At 40.6% G+C, this 26,549-nt stretch overlaps 1 protein-coding gene across 1 annotated transcript in view; it reads left to right on the forward strand.

Moving 5' to 3' along the window:
- LOC109302237 (neurobeachin) overlaps positions 1–26,549 on the forward strand; it is a 564,850-nt gene that overhangs the window by 418,287 nt on the left and 120,014 nt on the right. Inside the window, exon 31 of the mRNA XM_019523799.1 lies at positions 14,187–14,625. Within this exon, the coding sequence (XP_019379344.1) occupies positions 14,187–14,625 (439 nt within the window). The remainder of the gene's footprint in view (positions 1–14,186; positions 14,626–26,549) is intronic.

Raw genomic sequence — 26,549 nt, forward strand, 5'->3', positions numbered from 1 at the left:
TCTGGTGTTCCCTGGGCCTCTGGGCAGGTTTGTTTTTATAAGTTGTTTTGTTCCCTCACTTTGTTCTGTTGTTCATTTTCCCACTTTATAAGTTATTTGTTCTCTTACTACAAGCTGCCTTAGGCCTTTGCTGAGAAGCACCATGTATAAATCTAGTACATAAAAATATAATCAGTACAGGTAGCCCTCATTGTTTATTTTGACCTTATGTTCTCTACTTAAGCAAATGCAGGAGGCACTTAGGAAAGAAATAAGAATGCCTCCATGTTTTTTGTTAAACCCATGAGCAGTGAAGCTAAACATTTTTTAGCATCTAGAGTTTACCTGTTGAAGTGAGTTCACATGCACATTCTAGAGCTTCTGTTTCAAGTGTCTCCATTTGGAAAAACATTTTTGCATCAATTTGACATTGGTTTGCATTATACAGCATCAATCCAGCATGTATTTAATAGGTTAAAGGAGGGGCGAGCAATTATTTGAGCCAGAGGGCCACTTAGAAAGTTTTTATGAGCTGTTGCAGGCTGGAGCAGCATCTTCCCACCTTCTCCCACCACATCAGCACCCCTCCAGGCCCCCCTTCCCCCCGCAACAACTTATCAAAACTCCCTAAATGGCTCCGACCCACATCTGGATGGGTGGACGGGATGGGGCCACAGGCAGGCAGGTAGCGGCATCTGGGTTTGTAGCAGGTGGGACTGGGGCTGGGATCATGGGGCTGTGACAATGTAGGGCCAGGGCCCAGGGCCGAGCCACGATCAGCTCCCTGCATGTCACTGTGAGGGGTGCCAGTTCCGTGGCAGATTGCGGCTCAGCCCCAGGTCCTGGCCCCATGCAGGTAGTGCAGATGGGATGCAGCCACAGGTGGGCGGGGAGCAGTATCTGGGAGTGGGATGGGTAGGTGGAGCTGGGGCTGGGTTTGCAGGACCATGGTAGTGTAGGGCCGGGGCCTGGGGAAGAGCCATAATCCACTCCCCACACCCCCATGCCCACAGAACTGGTACCTGTCACAGGTACTTGTGGGGAGCAGATAAAAACTCTGCCCTGGGCCCCTTCCCCACGCTGTCACCACTCTGCAATCCTGCCCCTGCCTGCCCATCCTGCTTCTGGACTCCTTCCCCTGCCTGTGGCCCCATTCCACCTGCCCAGCCACATGCCCTGGCCATGCTGGTCCCACCCCCAACAGGCCAGGTCTAGCAGTTTCTGCGGCTGGAAAGAGCTGCTGCCAGCAGGGCTGCTGGAAGTGAGTCCAGCTGCCATACCACCTCTGCCCCGACACACACCCAGGGACAGCAGGAACAGCCACACACACTGTGGCCTGGGCTGCCCCACATGCCTGGGCTTGAGCAAGGCTGAGGGACCCACCATGGGCTGGACAGAATCCCTTGGTGGGTCAGATCCAAACTGCAGATCATATGTTGCCTGGGCAGTTGGTTTTAAGACCTAAGTAGAGCAAATATCGAAGTGGGGTACTTCTGTTCTGGCAAAAAACTTAGTTTCCCTTGCTGAAGACATGCACACAGTCTTTGGAAGCTAATTTTTGAGGAAAAGGTATGTGTGATATACAAGGTAAATACAGTAACTAGAGAGGGGAATCATTATCCTGAAGGGAACACCACTAGTGTTGTTCAATATTTTTATCAGTGATCTGTAAGAAAACATAAATTATGGTTGGTAGTCTACAGATGGCAAATTGAGTTGAGGTTGTAAATAATGGTAAGGACATGTTATGTCTACAGTGACATGGATCACAATGCAAGTTGGATTCACTTGATTTTATATATATATGTATAAAAAATATATATATTAAATATATATATATTAAATACTGCTAAATGCAAGTTCATTGATGAATTGAGAAATCTAGGCTGTAGTTCTAAATACTATGCTGTACTTCCCACAATATGTGGCAAAGGAATAGCGCAAACATGGAGATCATACTTGATAACCAGCTGATCATGTGCACCCAATATGATTCTGTTACTGAGCATTTTTAACATAAGGATGGTTCATAACCTGCTTAGTTTACAGCAGGTTGCTGAATTAAGAATGACTCACTCATCTGCTTACTGCAGTTTGTATTTCAAATAGTATTTCAAAGGAGGCTTCTTATCTGATCCGCTGGAGTATACCAGCGATCCGACTCAAATGACTGGAGAAGCAGTGCTCTTTGAAATAAGAGTTGCAGCAGGCAGATGACATGATTCTACGGCCCCATACACCTGTTTACTGCAGCTGTATGTACTACCTCCAGCTAGTTTGCAAGCCCTCATCTTCACAGGGAGATGAGGAATATAACAAAGCAAAGAATCTGGGTTTCACTTTATTATGATCTCAGATACAGAAGTCTCATTTCATCATTTTTCATAGTTGAAGAACAGATCTCTTCATTTTGTGTTTAAGGGGTTCAAAGGCAGGTCTTGTGGTGATAAGTATGGATCCTGGTTTTCTCTGATTAAAAAAATCCCCCAAACAAGTAACCCAAAATCCACATTTTTCCGTGAGTAAAATGAAACACCACTATAGTAACCCAAAATTCACTTTATATATATCTATAGATATAGATGCGCGCGCGCGCACACACACACACACGCACGCACACACAGAGTAGTGTTTCATTTTAATCACAGAAAAATGTGGATTTTGGGTTATTTCTTTTAAACCAAAAACTGGGGATTTGTTTAATTAGTGAAAACCAGAATCCCTAAATATGACACCCTCACTGGTAGATCCCAAGAATGCTCTTATGTCAACTTTCTAGGCTGGCTATACAAAGATTTTAGTTCTCACAAGGAATTGGTCCGCCTATGAGGTCCTTTCAGCATTATCCGAAAGCTGTTTAAGTCCTTGTGTAACAATAAGGTTCTTCAGCCCTCCTTTTCACAGAAGTCATTGCCATAGCTGGCCTTTAATGAAATTCTGTGGGGAAGAAAGGGGTGCTGACTAGAAGTCATTCTTATTCTCCTCCATTCCATGTCAGTGCTCAGCTGATTATCTGATTTCTAGAAGCTGAGTAGAATGTTAAACTGGTGACGAACACCTACACCTGCAGTTGTAGTGGGTAAGGGCTGTAATGCCCTTCCAGAGCGCTACTTGGTAAAGTGCATAACACGTATACCAGGCCCCTGGGGAGGAAGTACATTTGGGGATACTCCTTAGTTAGCAACCTTTTCCTCTCTTCCTCACTGTTTGTATCAAGTTGTTTATGTATAACACTTCATCATTAAAAACTAAACAAATATAAATGACAGTGGGCAGAAACCTTTGCAGTCCAGCAAATGAGAATTATCCCTTGTTTTTTATTTCTTCTCCCAACTCGTCTCTCACCACCCCCAAAATAAAATGTATTTCCTAATTACCATGTAGACATATTTGCATTTGGGGACTGCTATAAAACTTACAAAAGCAAAGGAAATGCAGAGATGAACCTAAATGTGCATTGCCATTTTGTCCTTTTATATTCATGTAGTTTCTTAACACATTCAAAAACATTTGAATGTTATTTTTCTCATCAGTAGCTGATAATTTTAACTCCTAGTTTCTTTCCCCTTGTTATACATTTTTGCTAAGCCTTTTCATTATTTCTTCATTGACTTATAAGCCTTGAAGAATTTTAAGACATTTTCCTGCACCTATACATATGCAGGGAGGCTGCTTCGAGGTGCTGCAATTACCACACTCCAGCAGACTCAGGTGTATCATTTGATGAGTTTTAGTTAAAGCACCCCACCACCATTTTTCAGCACAGGGATACTGGTACATGAGATGCTCTGGGTGCTTTAATTAGAGTGGCTTTTAGAGCCACTCTAATTAAAGCATGCTCCTGACTCCTGAAGCATGTGTATAAATTCCCCTAGTGTTCAGTTTGGTACCAGGCTTTGCGGGGACTGGTCTTTGGTATATAGAGACATCTCCCCAGATGCTGTCATCAAATGAACACATAGAGGAAAGAAGATAGTAAGTTTTTTTCAAGTACCTTTAAAGAAGAAAAACAAAAACAACCAGGAAATACCTCACTATCTGTGCTATAATAGCCAAGTTGGCTTTTATATAATTTGTCTTACATTTTATGTCTTTTTATGAAGTCATTATGTAGCATTCCAAGTCCCATGATAGTGGACACTTTCAAAAGTTTAGTAAGTGTGTGGTAGAGATAGGGAGACTTAGAGGCCAGTCCCAGAGAATTTTAGTCAGTGGGATGTCTTTGTCATGGAGGGCTGTCTCCAGTAGTGTCTCACAGGGATTGGTGCTTGGACCTGTGCTTTTTAACATATTTATTAATGACTTGGATGGAAGGGGTGGAATGCTGTATGATTAAGTTTGCCAACAATACCAAGCTGTGGGGAAATGAGGACACACCAGAGGATAGGGTAAGGATCCAGGGCAACCTAGACTCACTAGTTCTATGGGCTGATCAGAATCAGATGAGGTTCAACAGGAAAAAATGCCGGGTCCTTCATCTAGGTAGGAAGAACCTTCATCATAACTATAGGATAGGTGGCAGCCCACTGCCTGGCACAACATCTGAATGGGACCTAGGGGTCACAATCTACCAGAAGATTAATATGAGCCAACAGTGTGATGAAGTCGCCAGCAGGGCAAATAGAACTCTGGTGTGCATCAGCCGATGTATTGCTAACAGATCCAGACAGGTGCTTCTTCCTCTCTACTCAGCATTAGTGAGGCTGCAGCAGGAGTACTGTGCCCAGTTTGGGCACTGCACTTCAAGAATGATACAGATAAGCTCTAGAGGGTGCAGAGAAGGGCAACCTGCATGATCAGGGACCTGGAGGATAAGCCATATGAGGAGAGACTCTGATAACTAGGCTTGTTCAGTCTGAGTAAGAGGAGGCTGAAAGGTGACTTGATAGACACCTACAAGTATGTTGGGGGGAGCACCAAGATCTGGGGGAGCGACTGTCCAGGAAGGCACCCCTTGGGAGGATGAGGACCAATGGACACAAACTAACAGAAGGACAATTTAGATTGGACAGAAGGAAGAACTGTTCTCCATAAGGGTAACTAAAACCTGGAACACAAATGGTACAGGTGGCAGAGGTGGTACAGTTGCCATCCTTGGAGGTGTTCAAGAGGAGGCTGGATAAGTACCTCATTGAGCTAGTTGGAGCTCATTAACCTCCTGCCTATGGCAGGGGACTGGACTTGATGATCTTCCAGGTCCCTCTGCTCCATTGATTCTATGTAATTATTGCTCACATTTTTTTTAATTACAGTAACAGAGTAAGGTAGCTCCCATCCAAACTGGGTTGGGACCTGTGTTACCCAGAAATGGCTCAGTAAACAGTGTTCTTACTCTAGGATAAAAGGGATTTCTGTTCAGCCTGAGTATGATGATGCCTGAGAACAATCTACATGATCAGCCCATTGGGAAGGTAGAGGAAGCCAGATAAATCAATTAGGTTCTTCCTTTCTCTTTCCCTCCTGTCTAACTAAAGCAAAAACCAGGATTAGCTAGGCAGCAGTACCCAAAAAGCCAAATTGAAATGGACAAAGAAAGAGTACTACCTATGCTGTGCATCTTAGAGACACGCCTAGTTGAAATAATAGTTCATATGCGTACAGTAATACTGGCTAGGATAAGAAGCCTAACTGCCAGTAGTTCCATGGTAAGTGCTGACTGATATGCGAGCACTCATTCTAAATTACCCCACTGCACAGATCCAGACAAGGGATTTTCTTTACATTTCTACTACAACTTCCACTTGTGACACAAAAATAGAGGTTTTAGTGGCAGAAACTGGGAAATGAATAGGAGAACACTTGAAAAACATTGTCATGTTAGATGGAAACTCCAGGTTTATCATTTGGTTTCCTGTTGTTCTCTTCTTTTTGTTATGTTCAGTCATTATGTGTGTTTCTTTTGCAGCTTTATGTATTGTTGTAACTTGTCATGGTTTGCAACAGATCTTGGATTGCCAGTAGGGACAGTTCATTGGTCACAGAGGTTTCCAGGCTAAAAGATAACCCACTTAGATTTGGTCATGTTCTACACAGTTGTAAAATACCATTTTTAAGTAGCTGGCTTTTTCAGATTTTTAGCAGCTCTTCTTTTTGTTCCATTTTTATGGAAATTTTTAGTTATGCAGTTAGGCATCTTGTACACATGACAGGGGTTTAGCCCCCTAGACTGAAATGGTGGGTTTTTAATTGCAACGATTAAAAACCCACTGTTTCAATTTAGGGGCTTCCATTACTGTTTTGGTGAAGGGCCCAATCCTTTTTTTCCTTCCCTCCCTGCGGAGCCTGCCCACCTCTCCCTCAGCTGTGGGGCACATGGTGTTGGCAAGCCAAGCAGCCCCTGAGGTGTGGGGGGACCTGGTCCTTACTTCCATGGTGGCAGTACCCTCGGGGCTACCTGGGTGGGCTGCTAGTAGGCAGGTACCATCTATGAAGCACCGCCGCCATGAAAAAAAGCTCCACAGCTCAGGGCCTGCCAGCAGCTCACCTCTCAGCCATGGGAGAAGCAGGCAGTCTCCACAGGGGGGAGGATCAGGCCCCTTGCCACTTTTCTTTCTTTTTCCTCAGCAGAGTCTGCCTGTGTGAGCTGCCACTGGGCCATGCAGGCCCTGAGCTGCAGAGGAGCCTGATCTGTCTGTCTACAGTGGCAGCACCTCCTGGGGCTGCCTGGCTGGTGTGCTGGTTCTGAAAGTGCTGCCCCAGCTCAAAGGCAGCACGTGCTGGATGCAACTTTTCTCCAAGCCTGCGCAGTGTGCAGTGCCCAGCAGGCTTCCAGCACACAAGCTTGGGAAAGAGTTGAATCCTGCAGGTGCTGCCTGTGAGCTGGGGTGGCACCTGTGCAGTTAGCACCCTGACCTGGCAGTCCCGGAGCAGGGTGCCACTGACACAAAGGGAAGGACTGGGTCTCCCTGTAGGTCAGGGGCTGCACGGCCCTGGTGGCAGCTTGCACAGGCAGGCCCTACTGAGGAAAAAAAAGAAAAATGGCAAGGGGCCTATTCCTTTTTTTCCTGCAGAGCCTGCCCACCTCTCCCATGGCCAGGGGGCTAGCTGCTGGTGGGCCCTGGTGTGCGGGGCGCCCCAGACCATCCCTCCACAGTCATGGCGCCACCCCAGGGTCACCTGGGTGAGTGTCTAGCAGGTGGGTGCTGCCACAGCATTCAGGCAGCACCCAATCCAATCTAATCCAACTGTTCTCTGAGCTGGAGCTGGGGCAGCATCTGCCCACTACAGCCCACCCAGGCAGCCCCTAAGGAACACTGCTGCTGTGGAAGGAAGGACCAGGGCGCTCCACAGCTGAGAGGCCACACAGCCCACTGGCAGCTCGTCCCCCAGCCTGGCCGTGGGAGACGTGGGCAGGCTCCGTGGCGGGGGAGGATTGGCCCCTCACCCCTTCTGCCTTCAGCCTGCCTTTCTCGCAGCAGGGGGGCAAAATGTCAAAGGCTGCAACATTACAAAAGCTACATTGCAAACTAAATTACATGCGGATGTGGTTTAGTTTGCAATGCAGCAAACTCATTTAAATTGTAAAAAGCCGCTGCATGTGTTCAGCATGATGCAGTTAAACCGCAAAAATGGCCAGTTTTCATCACGTGTACAAGCGCCCTTAAAGATCCAATATAAGTGGGAGGTAGAGAAATTAAAAATGACTTTCTAAAATATCCATAAAAGTTAAAAAATTAAATTGAGAAAATTTTGGGGGTAAGGTCAAAATCATATCGTCTTTCAATGTCAATTTTTTTTTTAGAATAGCAAGATTTTACATCATTACTTTTTATGAGAAGTATATTCATTTAGGTAACAGGAAGCCTGTACGTTTGTTTCTTGCTATTTGTTTAAACACTACAAATGCTGTAAGAGCTACTTAGGTAACTTAATAGGTAAGAAGTATTGCCATGCACTTCATAAATCACAGTAAAACAAGATATTTTAGGGAAGGAATGTGACAGATGAGGTCACCACGTAGACAACATGTCATTTACTTAACATAAGCCCATATTTTTTCCATAATGTAGTAGATGAACTCATTAGTTACAATGAAAAACAGTAAGAAGGAGGCATCTGGCATCCAACTGCTTACTTCTGACAGGGTTAAGATCACTAGGTCTAGTAATGTTTCTGCTTTGTCTACTGACACAGCCTAGTTCTACAGAAAACTGATGAGGGTTGTTGAAAATTTACAAGCCTACTGTCAGAGTGTTATAACATAGACAGATGTAATCAGTTATATTTTTGCTGCTGTTCATGTTTAACTTCTCATTTAGCTAAGTTGTTTTGAATAGTCAAGATTTTTCTGTTCTACAAGCATCCACTTTTAGAATTGCTAAATATTTAGAATAGCTAAATATAATTTTATGACTGAACACTGGACAAAATATACTGTTTATTTTCAAATCCTAAAGCCCATACAAGGCAATAATAGTATTATGATATAAAATGAATGAGAATATTATAAAAGTTTAGCCTACTGTATTATAGCTATAGTTTCTTTAGTCTTAATCCAAGAATTTATCATTTGGATTCTAGAAAAAAATCTATACTAAAAAATATGTGTTCTATTTCTCAGTGTTTCCCCAAAATTTTCACAAATACTTATTTGTATCAGATTTTTTTTTATTTGAGAAGGGCAAAACATATAGTCATGTTTATTTCAAGTGTGTGTTTCCTTTGGTAAATGAGAGAGTTGATGTATTTAACTTTTTGACTGAGGCTGTTTGATATTTTGAAAAATTGTTTTAATACATCCAATGAGAAATATTTACAATTGTAGGTATTATGTAGGAAGTAATGCTCTTAAAGAGTCTGATAATTCGATTTAGTGAAAAAGGCTTCTGCTGCAAATAGATACTGTAAGGTCAATTAAAAGAATGACTATCAAAGTCTGATTTCCCTGGAAATATACTACCTTTAATGATATGTACAATATACTTTTTTTTATTTTTTATATTCTTGTAAGTAATAGACAACATTAAAGCTCAGAATCTGTGCTACATAACCTCTTAGAAGTGGTGGAAATATGAGTTTCTTAATGTTCATTTCTTGTGCTTGTATTGTAGGCAATATGGTATATGTTAAGTAGTTTATGGTTAGATTCTTATTTCCAAGGTTTGTGACTTTTTAAATGTTTTAATAGCACCAGTGCTATGCTTTTTACTAGACACTGTTTGCTGTTGCAATACCAGATTGAACTTGCTCTTTATTTTGAAATTCCCACAGTGCATTGGCACAGGAGCTTGTAAATCATTTAGGAATGTAGAACTGAAAAGTACTTTTGGGCTAATTGGGTATAGTTACTTGCTGTCACAAACAACAACAACATACACATTCAGAAACTGATCAAACTCTTATTTTAAAAACAAGAAGGCCTCTTTTTGCCCCCGTTACGCCTTTTGAAATGGTATTCTAGAACATCAATGCTCGGATAGCTAGAAATCTTAAAATTTTCAGTCAAGATTTTATTTGTGGTTAGTTTATACCCATTTGTTTTTGACAACTTTGTCAAGCTTATACAGTTTTTTCCCCTGCATGGTGTTCATTCTCTCTCATATTTATAGAAGGTAATCATATTTCCTCTTAGCTTTCATTCTCCTGGGCTCAACTAGCTAAGTTTTCTTTATGGTATGCCTGTCTTGAGCTAGGTAGCACTATGCTGATATATGTCATTCCCATTTAGAGCCATTTTACACCAATTAGCTCCCATACCAGAAGTAAGGGTAACTATACTACTTCCAGTTTGGGAGCTAGGAAACGTGGAGCAAGCAGAGCAAGTCCCCGGGTGGCATTACTCTGTGCGGACAAGATATGCCCTTAACTTCTGTATTCCCCTCCTCATCCCAGTAGTTCTTCTCTGTACCTATTCCAGTTTGATTAATTTTCTGAAACCTGGATGATCAGCATTGTATGAAGTATTCCAAATAAAGTCAATTTACAGTGACATTATTATTTCCCTGCCTTTACTGGCAGTACTGTACCTTAGCAGATATGTTCTAGGATCAGGTTTCCCATTTTCATGGCTGCTGTTTTGTCTGTGATCAACTAACATACCCAGGTTCTTTTTCTCTTCATTTCTAGCTGATGAGCTCCCAATTTTAGCAAAATTCTTGTAGTTTGTCTCTGATCTCACAACCTGTACTATATACTATTGAAAATCATTCCATTTTCATTATTCTGTATTCTCCTATATGATATCCTGATTTTCCTGTGCATAGATGAGGCATCCTAACTTGTGTCTCAAGAATATTTCCTTAGCATATTCCTATATTTTGTGCTAGGGTCATTAATGAAAATTTTAATCAAGATTAGTTTTGAGAGTAATCTTTGAGGACCTCTGCTGATAACCTCTCTTCACTCTAGTACTTTCCCTTGAACTCCAGCCGTTGCTATCTCAGTTTTAAACAGTTTCTCAGTTCTTGTATTAATCTCCATCTTCTCCAGATTAATTAATCATTTTCCATATGGCAATGTATCAAATACTTTGTTGAAGTAAAAATAGATGACTGCCTTTCCTTTGTCTGGATGGTCAGTTGTCATCCTAAAGAAAAACTAGGCTGGAGTGATGTACACTTTGTGAATTTATGTTGCATCAGATGTTTATCTGATTTCCTGTTCATCTTGATGTCCTTAATTTTTCTTTCCTTCAAAATGTGTTCAAAAGCTTTGCATATTCTTGAAGCCAGACTAACAAGTCTGTGGGTGCCTGGATCACTTTTTGCTCCTTTTTTTATGGATAAGTACTACAGCTCTTCTCCAGTTGTATGGTATATAGATTTATGAAAAGCAAAGGCTTTTTTGGGAGATCTTGTATTGGCTCAACTGCAGAGCCAACATCTTGTATTGGCTCAAGATGTTAGACAAGCTTTCAGGCACAAGTTGCCCTCCCTCAATTCTAGGAAGGAACCAGGTACAAGGCGGGGGGGAGGGAGTTTACCCCCATTAGTCCTATTGAACGGTTGTTTCAGACGCTCACTATTTTGATGGTTAAAAGTCGTCTTCTAATTTTCAGCCAAAATTTTATTCATGGTCAGGTTTAGCCATTTGTTTGTGACAACAGTGTCAAGCTTATATAATCTTCCCCCAAATGGTGTATATGCTCTCTGATATATTTATAGACAGTAATCATATTCTGAGTAAGGGTTCAGTAACATATCCCCTGCAGGCCAGATTTAGCTGACAGAGCCACTGGATCAGGCCCATGGAGCAGTGGAGCACAGGCGGTGTTCTGGGTGATAAGCCCAGGTGGCAATGAGCTGTGCCCACATCACAGCCAGTGGGGTGGGAAGAAATGGCAGCAGAGGCAGGGGCAGGTCAGAACAGCAGCCCACCAGAGACCCAAGCTGGGTTGTTTCAGCCTGCGGCTCCACTGTATTGCTGACTGCTGGTTTAAGTTAAACACCAGATAGAACAGCGGTTTGTGTTTGATATTATATGTAAAAGAAAACAGGCACTTAAAGGAGTTGAGGAGGGCTGTAAATAAGGATCAAAGAGAAGTTACCAGAAGTAGTTTCAAAACAGAAGAAATGCAGTTATACAGATAATGCGATTATGTAAAAGAGGGATGTCCAACTTCTGAGGGGCTGGAGGCTACATTCCCCCCATGCCACCTGGGCTGTACATCAATATGTGTGATGACTCCTGCTGCAAGTACTCCCAAGCCTCCCTCCTGGATGCTCCTTCAGCTCCGTGGCCCTCGCTGCCCCCATCTTACTTTGCCCTGCCCCCAGGAGCAGGAGCAGGAGCAGGAGCAGGAAGTGGGAGCTGGAGGAGGGGGAGAGTCTGAAGATCCAGCTGCAGGAACAGGAGAGTGATGGGGAGGAGTAATGCCTGGACCAGGACCCTGGGGGCTGCAGGTTAACTCCTTGGGCAGGGGGTGTGCATGGCGTTCAGGCTGTTAATTGGACAGCCCTGATGAAAAAGAATAACATTGTTCAGAAAGGGAAAGGATTGTTATTACCTGTGGATTGCAGAGAGGTTAGAAGAGACACAGAGTATAATTAAGCAGGAAGCCATTTTCTGTGTGTGGTTCATGGTGTTTAGTGACCACCATGGTGATCGATCCATTCCTTGTTGGCTGTCACCTCAAAAGTTTGATTTATATTTTTACGTGGAAAACAAAATAGGGTATTTCTGTTTTACTGTGTTTAGAATGTGGGTGCTGAAAAATTAAGTATTTATAGGAAATTTAGGAATTTTTCTGAAATTGCAAAGTGTGCAGAAAGCAAGGAACCACAATACTAAATTCCCTTCATTTGTATATAGACACTAGGTTTTTTTTGTTACCCAATGAAAATTCAAACAATTGGCCAGTGTTTAGTATTTCACCTATATCCGAATAGAGATGAACTGTCACTACCTCCTCTACTATCTTATGGCTACTCTAACTGCACTTGAATTTAGTTACTCTAGATGTCTGCCCTGTGTTAATATGAACCAATCTCTGTCTCAAACTGGAGGGTATTCCTGGTAGTCCAAAAGCAGCCAGAGAAGTTGTAGTTTAAACAGAGCAACACTCCCAGACTCCCAGAATTATTTTTCTTATTTCTTGAAATTTCAGTCACAAAAATGCATTAAATGTGTTACAGATCTGATTATAGTTGCAATACTCTCCTATGCTGTATTTCTCTTGTGTTAAATAGATATGGATTTCTTACTTCATGGACCAGTAGACAATGAGTGTGTAATAGGACTATATATTTTCAAGTGGTTATCAAGCATGCAGTTCATAAATCGAGTTTATGCTTCCTGATTCACAAAATGGGGTATCCACTATGGAAAAAACATGTCATTCTATTTGAGATGGCAGGTTGGGAAAAAAGAAGGAAAGTGCTGGCAACGTTTTATGGCTATCAGAAGAAGAAAACAGTGTTCCTAATGGCAGATCATTTCCCTTGGGCTTTCACCAGGGTTGGCAGTTTTACCGATATACGTTCTATAATGCTGTTGATATACAATTTTACGTGAATTACTCTAAATGAACACTTGTTCAGAGGTGGGCACAGAATGAATATACAATTCATATATAAAATGTACATATATATCAAGAATAAATGTTTGTTTGTTTGTTATAAATTGAAGGCATTTGACAGTTCACTTGATTAGTACAATCCAAGTCACAAAAATGTTTCTATAGAATTTACTACAGTTACATAGTTAAACAATATTTAATTTAGAGCTCTTAAAAGAGCAGAATTTAATCTGCTTATTCTGCAGTAAATTACCCAGATTTACTATTTTCTCAGAACCACAAATAAAATAACAAAAAAACACGTGAATTTATGATACAAGCCACTCAGATTTTATAGTCTTGTTACAACGAATATTTAATCAAAATGAATGACTTAATATGCTAAATAAAACAAATATTCCATCTGAGTGCAGGCGTTTGGTCATGGCAAAATAGCCACAAAGTCTCTGTGAAGATTGAAACTAAAATGTTGACTATGTATGTGGAATGAATGGGTTTTCACAGCTCAGGCCAGATTTCCAAGAAAGCATCAAGTTGCTGCACTTTTTATAATAAAAATTCTGTTCTTAAACTTCACTGTAGAGGGTTAACAGAAACAATTTTTTAATGTGAGCCCCTGCTAATTTGGAAATATTGTCAAATGCCACTGGTCTGACTTACTCTATTCCCTTTGATCTGACTGATATTTGCAATCTGAATGAACCTGGGGACTGCAGGTCAGGTTGTAATCATTCTCTTCTAACTTACCATAAAAGCCAACCAACCAAAGAAACAAAATCCAGTATTTTGGGGCTATTATCCATCTTGTTTTTTCTTTTTAATGAAAAAGAAGCCTTCCATGTTACTAGATATTAAAGCTTAATGTCTGTTGAATGCAGTAGATATATGAACAGTTTGAAGAGATCCTAAAATGTTTCTTCTGAGTTTTTTGAGATTATCTCCAGTAGCCTGAGTAAAGATATATGCATATAATATCATTGCCTGACAGCTGATTTGTATCTGAACTGTGGTTTAGATTTAAATTTTGTGGCATGATTATAGGTTTTGTTGTGCACAAAACATATATAGAAATGAAAGGAAATCTTGTGTGCACAGTGGCTTTGTACAGCTGTTAATATGCTAAGATTTATATGCTTTCTAAGATGCAGTGCTTTTAGTTAACAAAACTACAGTAAGATACCTGTTGACAATTTCAGACTAAATTTTAAATATTGTTCGTAATTGCTTTTATTTATTTTAAATTATTTTACAGAGACTCCTGCTGTATTTCCAGAGAATATAAAAGAAAAAGAAACACCAACACCAGTTGAAGATATTCAGCTGGAAAGCTCCATTCCTCATACAGATTCTGGAATTGGAGAGGAGCAGATGCCCAGCATTTTTAATGGGACAGACTTAGAGACTAGCACAGGCCCTGATGCTATGAGTGAACTGTTGTCTACTTTGTCTTCTGAGGTGAAGAAATCCCAAGAAAGTTTAACAGAAAGTCCCAGTGAAATCCTGAAGCCTGCGTCGTCAATATCCAGTATCAGCCAAAGCAAAGGCATCAATGTCAAGGAAATACTTAAAAGTCTTGTGGCAGCTCCTGTTGAAATTGCAGAATGTGGTCCTGATCCTATCCCTTACCCTGATCCTGCCTTGAAGAGGGAAGCTCAGGCTATTCTTCCTATGCAGTTCCACTCCTTTGACAGGTATACAGCTGAGCTAATTATTTCATATTGTTTTCATACTGAGGTTTGAAGGATTTATTTTAATACGCTGATAGTCCAATCTCAAATCATATTAGATGTTATTAATATGCTGGTTTACCTCTTCATTGCTGCATTATTAAAATCAGACTGTAGAGTATATACAAGGACTTTTCCTCTCTCTTTTTCTAAGCAGCAAGTAAAACATTAATCAGTACTTGAAAAGCAAGTATACTTTAAAGAACTACTGCTGCAATAAACCTTTTCTCCTTTGAAACAATATTTTGAATGGGGGGGGAGAGTGAAATATCTGTTAATCTAGAACAGACTAGCTGTGTGAATTTCCAGCAAAATTCTTCCAAATGTTTAAATCTTATTCAATCTGTTATACCACTACTCTTCCATTACTGAAACATTTCAGCTATGACAGACTGTACACACGTTGCCACAAGATAAAGATTGAGACTGACTCCCTTGTTTCATTTTTTTAAAGTTTTAAGTTCAGTATTTTTAATGTTTGAAAGTGAGACATTGTGTGCCTAAAATACCTTCTCTCTCAGGGTAGACTATTTGCTCAAATAATGGTTCTTATTAAAGTAGATTTATTTGAAATATCTAGTCCAAAAACATGAACTTGAATATAGGAATTGTTTAGAGATGCAAATGACAATATCCTGTCAAAACAAGACAAGTTATCTGTTTTTTGACTTTACAAGACTATTTCTTAACCATGGGCTTGATTGAATTTCCAAGTATGCCCTGTGTGTTGTGGCCTTTTAGAGAAAAGATTTAAACACCATAAAAAATCAATTAAGTAATTCAGCAGTTGTGTTATATTTTATGGCAAAACTTTAAAAAATGAAAAATAAACTTTCTACATGCACACAAAAAAAAATATCTTAAGTGGGATAAATAATTGTCCAGATAATAGTCCAAGTGAACAATGTCCATATTTTCAGATTAATAAGAATAGAAAGGTACAGGTGGATGAATAAAAATTACAGAATAAAAAATTTAAAATATGGTGCTAGGAAGCATTTCTTCATTCCACATTGTCTAGTGAAACTGATTTTATATATAAAAAAAAGTTAAGGCTGTTACATGAGGAAAATTCAATAGATGGAGTGGTATCTATTGCAATAGAGAGCTGGAGAATGGACAGTGACTGGAATGTTTAAAAGGGAATATGGCATTGATGTGCTGAATTGCTTTTATCTTTTTCCTTACAGTATTTTAGTTCTTGTGATCATTTGAGAGAGACAGCCCATTTATTGTTTAATTTAGTAGAAAGAGGTTCTTTTTCATTCACCACCCTACATATTGTAATTTGGGCAGGTTTAAGGACAGGAAATAGTAACATGAAGAATCTTGTGTTATTTGAAGTCAGGGGTATTGTATCTCTTTTATTTGAGAAACAGTTGTATTCTCAAACCTATAGAAAGTTGTATTCCTTTATATTCAGCAGTATAGAATCTGCACTGTGCTTAAAAATTACTATTACATAAAAAATAGTAAGTACTTAACAAAAGTTGTAGCATGTTGGCTCTAACCCAGCAATAGAATCTGTTAACATGGACCCCTGCATCCCACATAAAGTCCTCTTGTTATTAGTGGGATTCCACATTCCTGGATGTCTGAATTAGTGGTTTCCAGCATGGACTGAGAGGCCATGATGTAAAGATTCAGTTACATGTCTTAAAATACATTTTTCATTGTATATTTGCCATTTTTAATAACTATGAAGTCTATAGTGAGATTAAATAATTGTTTATTTTCTTATAACCACTGTGCCAAATTGTGACTCAGCCTTATTGTGCGGGAATACATAATCGTACCAGTGTATTAGCAGCATGTACTGCACAAAGTCTGTGCACAGCATGGTTGACTCCTTCCCCTGAGTGACGGGAACTGGGGTGGTGCAGTGACTGGAAGAAACTGAGGCACAATCCCTTAATGCCATTGCTCCTTACTCAAAGCAGATTGTTACTTTGTGATTCAGCTCACCACACAGATTAGTGGCTGTCAACTTCTTTTATTCCAAAAACTTCTTTCCCTCATCATGGCTGTCGTGAAACTCCTTGCACCTTTAGCTGAGGCCTTACATCCACTTACTAATAGAGAAAAGACAGGTTAATTGCAAACATCTCCCTCCCCTAACACTTGTTGACAGATTCAAGATTGAGAACCTCTACCCCTCTTCCAGAAAAGCAAAATGAGAGAGTTTGTGCTGATCAGGAGAATATTCAGCAATGGCAGAGCCACATTTAGCAAACAAAAGCCATGCATTTCTATGTATTCCCATCAACGGATTCAAAGCAGTCATGTGGAAACCAACAAATACAAGCAAGGAAATGCTGCTGCTGTTGCTGTGTCCATTTGTTCACATAAAATAGTGGCGAGAGAGACTTTCAGTCAAGTCCACCAATTTTAAAGCTTCATTAAATATTTTTTTTTCAATTCTGCTAGCATTTTCCTTCCCTCCATTGGTTTCTAGCAAATTGAACAGTGTATCCAAGTCATTTGGGAAGAAATTACTTGACAGAGTCCAAAGAGGTTTGGACTTAAGACACTCCAAAATGAGAGTCCAAAAAATAGCCACCTGTATGATCAGAGTCTTGCATGGCAAGCTGTAAGAGGCAAGGCTGAGGGACCTGGGACTCTTCAGCCTGAAGAAAAGAAGGCTGAGAGGACCTGGTAGCAGCTTACTGCTACACTAGGGGAGTACATCAAGGGTTGGTGAGCAACTGTTCACCAGGGCACCCGAGGGGAAAACAGGAGTAATGGCCACAAACTCCTGGAAGACCAATTCAAGCTCAACATCAGGACAAACATCTTGTCAGTCAGCGTGTCTAGACTATGGAATAAATTCCCTCCAGAGGTGGTACAATCACCTACCCTGGAAATCTTCAAGAGGAGACTAGGCAGTCATCTTGCTGGGGGCACCTGACCCCATTATCTTTCCTGTTTGGTGCAGGGGGCTGAACTCAATGATCTTCCAGGTCCCTTCTGGCCTTACAGTCTGTGAAATCCTACTTACAAAGCCTCTGTGTTCTTGTCGATATTCAAGCATCATTACAACTGTTGCATTGCCAATCCAATGCAGCTGCAAAAACTGATGGTTAGAAATGCTTAAAAGACATTATTCTCATTTTAATATATCCTGCTAAGGAACAGAAGAACAGGAAATCCTAGTATCTGGATCCTTCTCATTCATGTCTAACAGATGCTAAATGCTGAGCAAAAGAAGGTATTTGTTTTTGCATTCAGCTCTATGGAGTTCAGTTGTGTCTCTCCTTAAACTCTTCTAAACAGCTGATCATGAACACCTGCAGCTATGTTATGAATTAGTCATTGCAAGAAGGGAAGAGCTTTGCCATGAATGGCAGCAGTAGATCCCTGTATCTGAGACATGGGGCACAATACTTAACCACATCCTCCTTTACATCCAGTTGTGATATTTAAGGTCATTCGAGAACAACCCACTGCAAGTTTCATTGGTGCATCAAGTTTGTATGGCGAAAAAGCATAAGTGGTTGCTCTTGCTAGTCACTCCTCAGCTTTGGAGCTCCCTCCCACTGGAGGCCTACCAAAATCCAAGCCTGCACATCTTTCAGAAGTGGTGTAAGACCTTATTGGGTAAGATTTTAGCAGGTGGGATTAAAATTTGGATATTGTTTTGGGATTTATCATATCTTTTACTGTTTAATGTTAATATATATGTTTTTGATATAATTGTTTTTATTGTAAACTGTCCTGAGTCTTTTTGTGGGAGGGTGGCATAAAAATCAAATATATAAATAAATCTGTGTTCTCCCAGTTGTATGAGCCTTTGCAACTGTGGCTATAGTGGTAACAAATAAGTGTGATGATCAAAGGACTTTAATAATTATGTTTATTGCCAATAATGAAACATCAGATTTTGTAAGTATGTAAGCAGAAAATTCAGATGAGAGGAAATCAGGAAATATGACCATAACCATGCTTCTGCATGTTTTTGTGAAGGAGTACAGGACTCTGTAGATCCAGCTTCAGCAGCATTTAGTGGCAGGGGGCTTTAGCTGCAGGAGTTCCCCCCCATGCTGCCACAGGGACAAATGCCAGTTGTGGCCGAGTCCTACTGTCTGCCTTCCCATCATTCCAGCCAGGGAAGGTTGCCTACCCCTGACATAGAAAGATTTACTTGGAAACAACCCATTCATTTTAGGTTATAATGTGAACATTTTCTCTCCTGTTGCCACAGTTATTTGAAAGACTAAAATAAGTTTCAGGTTTTGTTTGAATGGTTGAAGCAAGTTGCAGTCTAGTGTTCTCTACCCTATGGTATGGGCAATGCCTATACCCATGTCTTGTGCAAAACAAAAATATAAAGATGATTATTTGTATTCAAAGCTCCTGTTGTAAATTTGTAGGTACACTTTTGTTTAGTGAGCTGTTAATTCAAGTGAATGAAGTTAACTGGTATCCTACCTGTTATTCCATCTGAGAGCTGATTTGGTACATTACCATTATGGGATTATATTTTCTCTAGGTTCTGAAATGGTGCTTATAATATTGAAGGGTCTTCCAATACAGCATTGTTCTTAGCACACCTCCTCTCTCTGGCAGCCGGGAAAGCAAGTGTAATGGACTTTCTCATTTTTATTTTGTTTCTATTTGGGATAGGAATTGTTTTGGCATGTTTTTTTGCTCTTTACAGTAGGGGTTATGGTGGTTTTTATTAAAGAAACCTAGGGATAATAAAATAGTTAACCTAATATTTTTCATAGAACTATAATGTTTCATAATGCTAATTTTTTTTTTAATGGAGTCTCTTATTTTAAGTTGGCTTAAACATGAAAATGTCCCTGAACTCCTCTAAATACAGATTAAACTAGCTATTCCACCTTTACTATTATTTAATAGGATCTATAGAGCAATACATTTCTTTTTTTTAATGTTTGTCTATGTCCTCTGTCTATGTACAATGTGTGTCTGGCAGCAAATTCTTTCTTAGAATTTGTGTACCTATATAAATGAAATGTAAAAGCACAAAATGTGTGCCAACACATTTTATCAAATGGGACTTCTGTGTAGTTAATGTATGCAGCAGTTCAAGTACTATCGAATGTAAATGATGAGGTGATATTGATGAAAGGAGGGGATTGAGGTCTCGGGGGGCGCTGATGACGGATTGAACAGAAGCGGCCTTGCACCGCACGTAACTCAAGTCTGTCGTCTTCACTGCTCAAAGCCATAATGGGAGGTGGCAGTCTGAAATGAGTTGCCACGGCAAAGAGTATTATTTTTGAAATGCTTTCACACAAATCACTAGGCCCTGCATACAACTTAGTTTCATGCTTTAATGTCATCAGGAGGCACAAATTGGTGTGTCTAATTGTTTGCCACCTGCCAGCAAAATGAGCTGCCAGCCAGCCAGACGGGTTTGATTGTCTGTCAGCTATTCAATAGATTGAGAGTGACAACATCAAAAATTTCACTTCAAACTCTGAAGCTTTGAGCAGCTTTTCAGAGACCTCTTCCCCACAAGTGCTTCTGGACAACTGCATTTTTCAATTAGTTTTCAATATATTGCTGCCTTCTGCCTCATCTGTCTTAAGGTAGCGGTAATTATATTATGAGCTATATAAACAGATTTCTGGGACACCAGAGCCTGGACTCGCAAAGTTATGACACGTCTTTTAACATCAGGCTGAATTCCTTACAAATAGCATCCAGGGTGACGTCTTTGGAAGATGTCTGGGTTATCTGTCCTAGATTTGTAACTGTAATTGAGCACAGCCTGCCAATAATTCCTTCCTTTTTTCTTTTTTTTTTAGCATGTATCTGTTATTAAATAAAAATCAATTTCTATTATTCCTACCATCAGATTTTTTATGTGGTTTGTCTCTCTAGAAACTATCAATATTAATAGGAGTTGTGAAACTGTTTCACTGATTCTACATGGTACTCATTCTACAATGTATGGTTGGTCTATTATGAGTCTTTTTGCTAGGAAGTTTCTAGATTGAAGTTAATAATCGGAGTCATTTTGCTTTTATGCTTTATGAATTTCTCTTAAAATTATACAGTGAGTCTTACAAATATTCCATTCTTTGGAGTGTTATTTCAGTAAGAATAACCTTTGCACTGGTATTATGCAGAAATTTTTATTGTACCATGAAATCCTGGTAATGAGAAGAAAATCTGAATTTATGCTGTTAGGTATCCCTGAATTGGTTTTAATGCCAAGTCTTTTTCTTTGTGTAGCATGGGCACATGCACACTGCAAATCTTTATACATTCCAGGTCCATTTCTAAGTGCCGTGGCTCATATTTTAAAGGTATTTTGGGTTTTTTCCAGTTCTATGGTCTAATAGGGCTGATTTTAAAAGTATTTAGTTACTAAAAGTGGAGATGGGCACCTAGTTAGTTTTTTCAAAAATGCTTAGGGGAACCTATTTTCCATTGAAACCAGAAAGGCACTTTTGAAAATACCACTAGCTGCCAGGCTATATTTTAAAGGTATCTAGATACCTTAAAAAGTCTGACCCATAGTTCTTATCCAGGTAATAATTTGAGCACTCTTCATTTGTTTGAATGGGAGTAGAAAATACAGTTTTCTACTGCATCTTGAATGGGTGAGAAAGCATCATACATGCAATCATATACATTAGAATGAATGTTCTTGTACACTGTATAATTTTCAAAATGTCCCCCTCCACTTAGCAACGACTTGAAAGAGTAACACTAAAGGTAAGATTTTTCAAAATACTTGGTGTTGAGTGAACTCTGGGCATTTTTCTGTTGTTTAAAAAGGGAGCAATTAAACCAAAACTAAGCACTTCGAAAACTCCACCGTAAATTTTTAGACGAAAGTATTGATGATTGTGTAGTAAGTCTTCTCTAAGTATGCAGGTATGGAAAAGAAGATGTATTAGCTATCAAAAGGGAGATGTTTGTTACCAATTTCACTAGTACCTCAGTTGCAACATTTTGGATATGGGTATGTGATGTGTTACAGTGATGCCATAACAAAGTGATAGTCAGTACTAAAATAGCATTTCAATTTTAAAACCTTGTTTCAGTTTCAGTTATTTTTTTTCCATTGTAATGGTTTTGATGGGAAAAAGGTTATACAAACTTATCAAAATTTTAATGAAAAAAATTTCAGGTTTTAATTGAAAATCCTAAAGCAAAAGAAAAAAAATGGTTTTGATGAGCTCCCCATCTCTCAAAATTCAAAGCAGATGTCATGACAACACAATTTACGAGCACAAGATATCCTTCCAAACAGATATATAATTACAGGGTGCTTGTGTGGGCTGAGAGAGTTGGTAGGAATGCACCTAATCAGAGGATAACTGTGGTTATAGATATACTTGCACCTTTGCACCCTATTGTGGCCACAGAACTTCTGGAGAGAAATATTAGCCGTCTGGATCACCGTTTCATTCCTCTTGGTTTCTGATCCTGTGGATATAGGCACTATCTTTTCTATAACTTTTTTGATTGTGAGCTCCACATACAAAGGACAATTCTAGAGACAGATCCTCCCACCTGGGATTATGGTCAGCTATCTGAGCATCACAGACCTTTCTTATTTAGACTTTGGGCCATCCTGACCTAATCTGCTCTTCTCTACTAATAATGGCTTAGGAGTTTACATAACCTCACAAAGTATCTGGCTCAGGCTTTTTATGTTCCAGTGGGCTCTCCTGTAGGCTTGTGGGTATTTGGCAACAATTCATGCTTAGCAAAGGTGCCCTTTTCATCAAGGAGTCGCTAATGTTTCTCTGAGGAATGGGCAAAATACAGTTGCCTTTGAAGGGACAGAACTTTTCAGCTCTAAAACAAATGAAGATCTTCACACCCTCAGGGGCCATGTCCAGACAAGGGCAGCTGTGTGGTTTATGGCACCGCAGATGAGTCTACAATGCCTCACACTGCACATTCAGGCATTTCCCACACTGCTACCTTGCAGCACATGGGGTATTTTTTTGACAGGCTGCGCTGCTGCTTCTTGTCCCCGGGGAACCAAATATCTGCACACATCTGGATGAGACCAGGCTATCCTGAGACCAGGGAGACCAGGCTATCTTGTACTCTTTTGAAGCTTCTACAGATTTCCCAAAGAGGAAGCATAAATATCCTCCCAGATTCAGTACAGGCTTCTGCTCCATTCTGCATATGCTGCTCTCCAGAGCCCTGAAGAAACACTAGTACTTCCACAAGAGGAAGCAGCCTTTCTTTCTCTTCATTCCCTCAACTCATTTTCTCCAGGCAACAGGCAAAAGCTTTGAGACAATTAAAGGATGCATGCTGCTTCCCACTGTCCAGAATAATATTATTGCAGTGGTTCTCAACCTCAAACTCAAGATCAAGATAGATTTGTTAGCTATCCTAATTCCTGCCCTGGAATTAGGGATTAGTTCACATATGTGGATTTTTAGGATGTATATTTTCATGCCTTCACACAAAAAGACTGTCAATTTATTGTTGGCCAAGACCAATACAAGGTACTTCTGTTTGGACTCCCAGTAGCTCATAGATTTTTCACTAATGTCCTTGCAATAGTGGCATCCCACCTTAAATAGAGCAACATCACAATTTGCCCTTAATTAGCTGACTGGCTAATGGTGGCTTCCCTGCTCAGTAGGTTACAGATAATGCCTAAAGCTGCCCCCTGTACCTCTTGGTTTCAGCTCAGAGACTGTAGTAATGAGAACCACTTATCACTAAGTCTACATCAGCCAGAGCCTGTCTTCCTCAAGACCAGGGGTGTACAACTCCCAGCCCACTGACTAGACCTGGCTCTGGGAGCTGTTTCACCCAGCCTGCAGGGCTCCACATGGGTCTGAACATTTGGCAGCAGGGGAGAGGATCAGTGGCAGTGTTATTTGCTGCTTCCCTGCTGCTAAATTTCTGTACCCCTGGGGTCCAGGTAGCATGGCAGTAGGTCAAGCATGCAGGGTTCTTCAGGCCTGATCCCAGCATCTGGGGCCCAATCCAGGCATGCAGAGTCAGGTGGCAGCAGTGTGGGGCTTCATCCTGGTGCATAGGGCCCAATTAAGCACGTGGACTGGCCTGCACCACTCACCTAGCTCATGGGGCCAAAAGGTTGGGCACCACTACTCAAAAAACAATTTCCAGTCCTCCTCTGACCTCATAAAAGTCAAGGGCAATCCATTGATAACAATCAGGATGTTAATAGCCATTCTAGGACATGTAGCTCCCTGCAGCTACACACTGCCATGTGACAGACTTCACATTCTCTCTCAGATCTGCCAAGAAGGGCCTTTTGTGCTCAAAAGCAATCCCACATCTCTCCCAGCTATCCCAACTATAATATTCACTTAATAAAAAGTATTACCTAATCTCAAAAATCTTGCTAACTGCATCTAGATCATTTGCATTAGAGTGTATTATGAGGTCACTAAGGTGGGCCTAAGTTTACACATACTTTGCCTTTATCAAACAATAAAAATGCAATGTATTTGATGAATAGTCACCTTAGACCATTCTTTAGCATTGTTACTGTTTTGTTATAGAGGCAGAGGGTAGTATCTACATATCCTAAGTTTCAGGATATCACTTTAAATAAGTGTATGCCTTTATCATCTCAAGATTTGATTACTGAAGAGCATGACACTTGTTCGTTTCATTTGATACCCATCCAGGACTTCAGCTAGTCCAGAACACAAAAAAGTGTAGAAGCACCTTCTGCAGGAACTGTAACACACAGATGCTCTACGCACACATCCCTTTTGTTTCCAAGTGCCATTCAGTGGTATTTTTGGCTTATGATTTATGATGCGGTTGAATTAGCTCCCTTGGGTGCCACCTATTTCATTCTGTTCTTGCTAACATTTGAGATGCCTGCACAATTTGAGTTGACAGGCCCTAGTTTTAATTAAGAGGGGTGGATAAATGACCCGGTCAATCCACAGGCTGGATACGTGGCATGAGGCCAATCTGTGGAATGGATCCAGTGCTTGATGTCTGCTCATGGACCAGATGAGTCGCTTAGGGCTTGTGGAACTGCATCATCTGGCCCAGGGGACTCCCCATAAATATGAATTTGGTGGTGTGTCAGGCAGCAACAGTCTTCATTTCAAAGGCTCCAAGAGACACTGCAATTAGGTCAATTTTGGTCCTGCCACTGTATTTCCTAATGAACACAGCTTGTTATATAGATCATAATAACCCAAAGAGAAGTCTATACCAGGGACCGAGTGTTTTATCCATACCTATTGCTTCATATTTGCTATAGAAGTCAAAGTTCAGTAATGCATCTTGTAGTTTGAATAGACAGTGGGGAGTTAGGTATTCCTCCTTAAGGAGTGTGATTCACACTCTCAAATTAAAATCAAAGAAAGCTCCATCTCCTCTACAAATGAGTTTCACCCATATGGTAGAAAAGTCCACTATACCCGGGAATTAAAGTTGTCCAACATGATTTTTCTCCATGAGCTTTAAATAATCTTTAGGTTTCTTGATTCTAGGGCTTTTGAGGGTAAGGATCAGGAGTTTGAACTTGATGTTATATTCTGTAAGACTATGAAGAAGAATCCACAGGGCATGCAAAGGATCACTACGCTTCTCCATAAAGAAGCATCCAGACTGGTTTGATGAGTATGATAACTAAATTTAAGCTCTCACTGATAGAAAAAAAGAGAGCCTTCAAAGCTTGGCAAAATGACATCAGCAACAAATAGAAAACAGACCGCTATCACCACATTAATGCTGAGACTTACAGGAAGAGTCAAGATTGTCGGAACAAGTGGTGAGAGGACAAAGCAAAAGAGATTGAGAAGTTTGCCAACAACCATGCCATGCATAGTTTCTTCCTTTCAACCAGCAGCCACGCCATGCATAGTTTCTTCCTTGTCTGTTTTCTATTTGTTGTTAATGTCATTTTGCCAAGCTTTGAAGACTCTCATTTTTCCTGTCAGTAAGAGCTTGAATTTAGTTATCATTCTCATCAAACCAGTCTGGCTTGACGAGAGGCAAACACAGAAAGAGCTGTCCCTCTGAGGCCCCAGGATGGAACAACGCTCTTTCAAGACAGATCCACCATCAACACATGGTGAAAGAAAGACTTTCAAGAGCTCTTGGACTGAGTTTCTAACTTTAAAAACAGTCCACAACACCTTGTTAAGTATTACCTTGCCATTGAATGCCTTGAAAGCCATTAAGCGAATGAAAAAGCATGTGGTCCTGATGAAATACCAGTTGAAATTTATAAGCAAGGCGGAAAGAATTTCTCTCATCAACTACACGTTGTTATTCTGAAAGTCTGGAAACACAAATAGATTTCCACTGACCTGAAACATGCCAAAATCATTACCATATTCAAAAAAGGAGATGGATTGAACTGCAGCAATTATTGTGGCATAACACCCTTGTTCATAGCTGGAAATCTACTCGCCTTCCTTGCTAAGTAGATTCTACGTGAGTACCAATGTGATTTCAGACCACCCAGAGGTACAATAGATTCATAGATGTTAGGGTTGGAAAGGACCTCAGTAGATCATCGAGTCCGACCCCCTGCATAGACAGGAAAGAGTGGTGGGTTCAGATGACCCCAGCCAGATGCCCGTCCAACCTCCTCTTGAAGATTCCCAGGGTAGGGGAGAGCACCACCTCCCTTGGGAGCCCATTCCAGACCTTGGCCACTCTAACTGCTGATGACACTAAGATGTGGGGGGATGTGGGCACAATAGAGGGGAGCAACAGGCTACAGTTGGACCTAGATAGGTTACAAGGATGGGCAGAGGAGAACAGGATGGGGTTTAACACGGACAAGTGTAAGGTGATGCACCTGGGGAGGAACAATTGGCACCACACATACAGGCTGGGGAACTCACCTCTTGTCAGCACGGAGGTGGAAAAGGATCTGGGAGTCATTACTGACTCCAAGATGAACATGAGTCAGCAATGTGGGGAGG

The sequence above is a fragment of the Gavialis gangeticus genome, unplaced genomic scaffold, assembly GCF_001723915.1.
Source record: "Gavialis gangeticus isolate Ggan-Ray unplaced genomic scaffold, GavGan_comp1, whole genome shotgun sequence".
Classification (NCBI taxonomy): domain Eukaryota; kingdom Metazoa; phylum Chordata; order Crocodylia; family Gavialidae; genus Gavialis; species Gavialis gangeticus.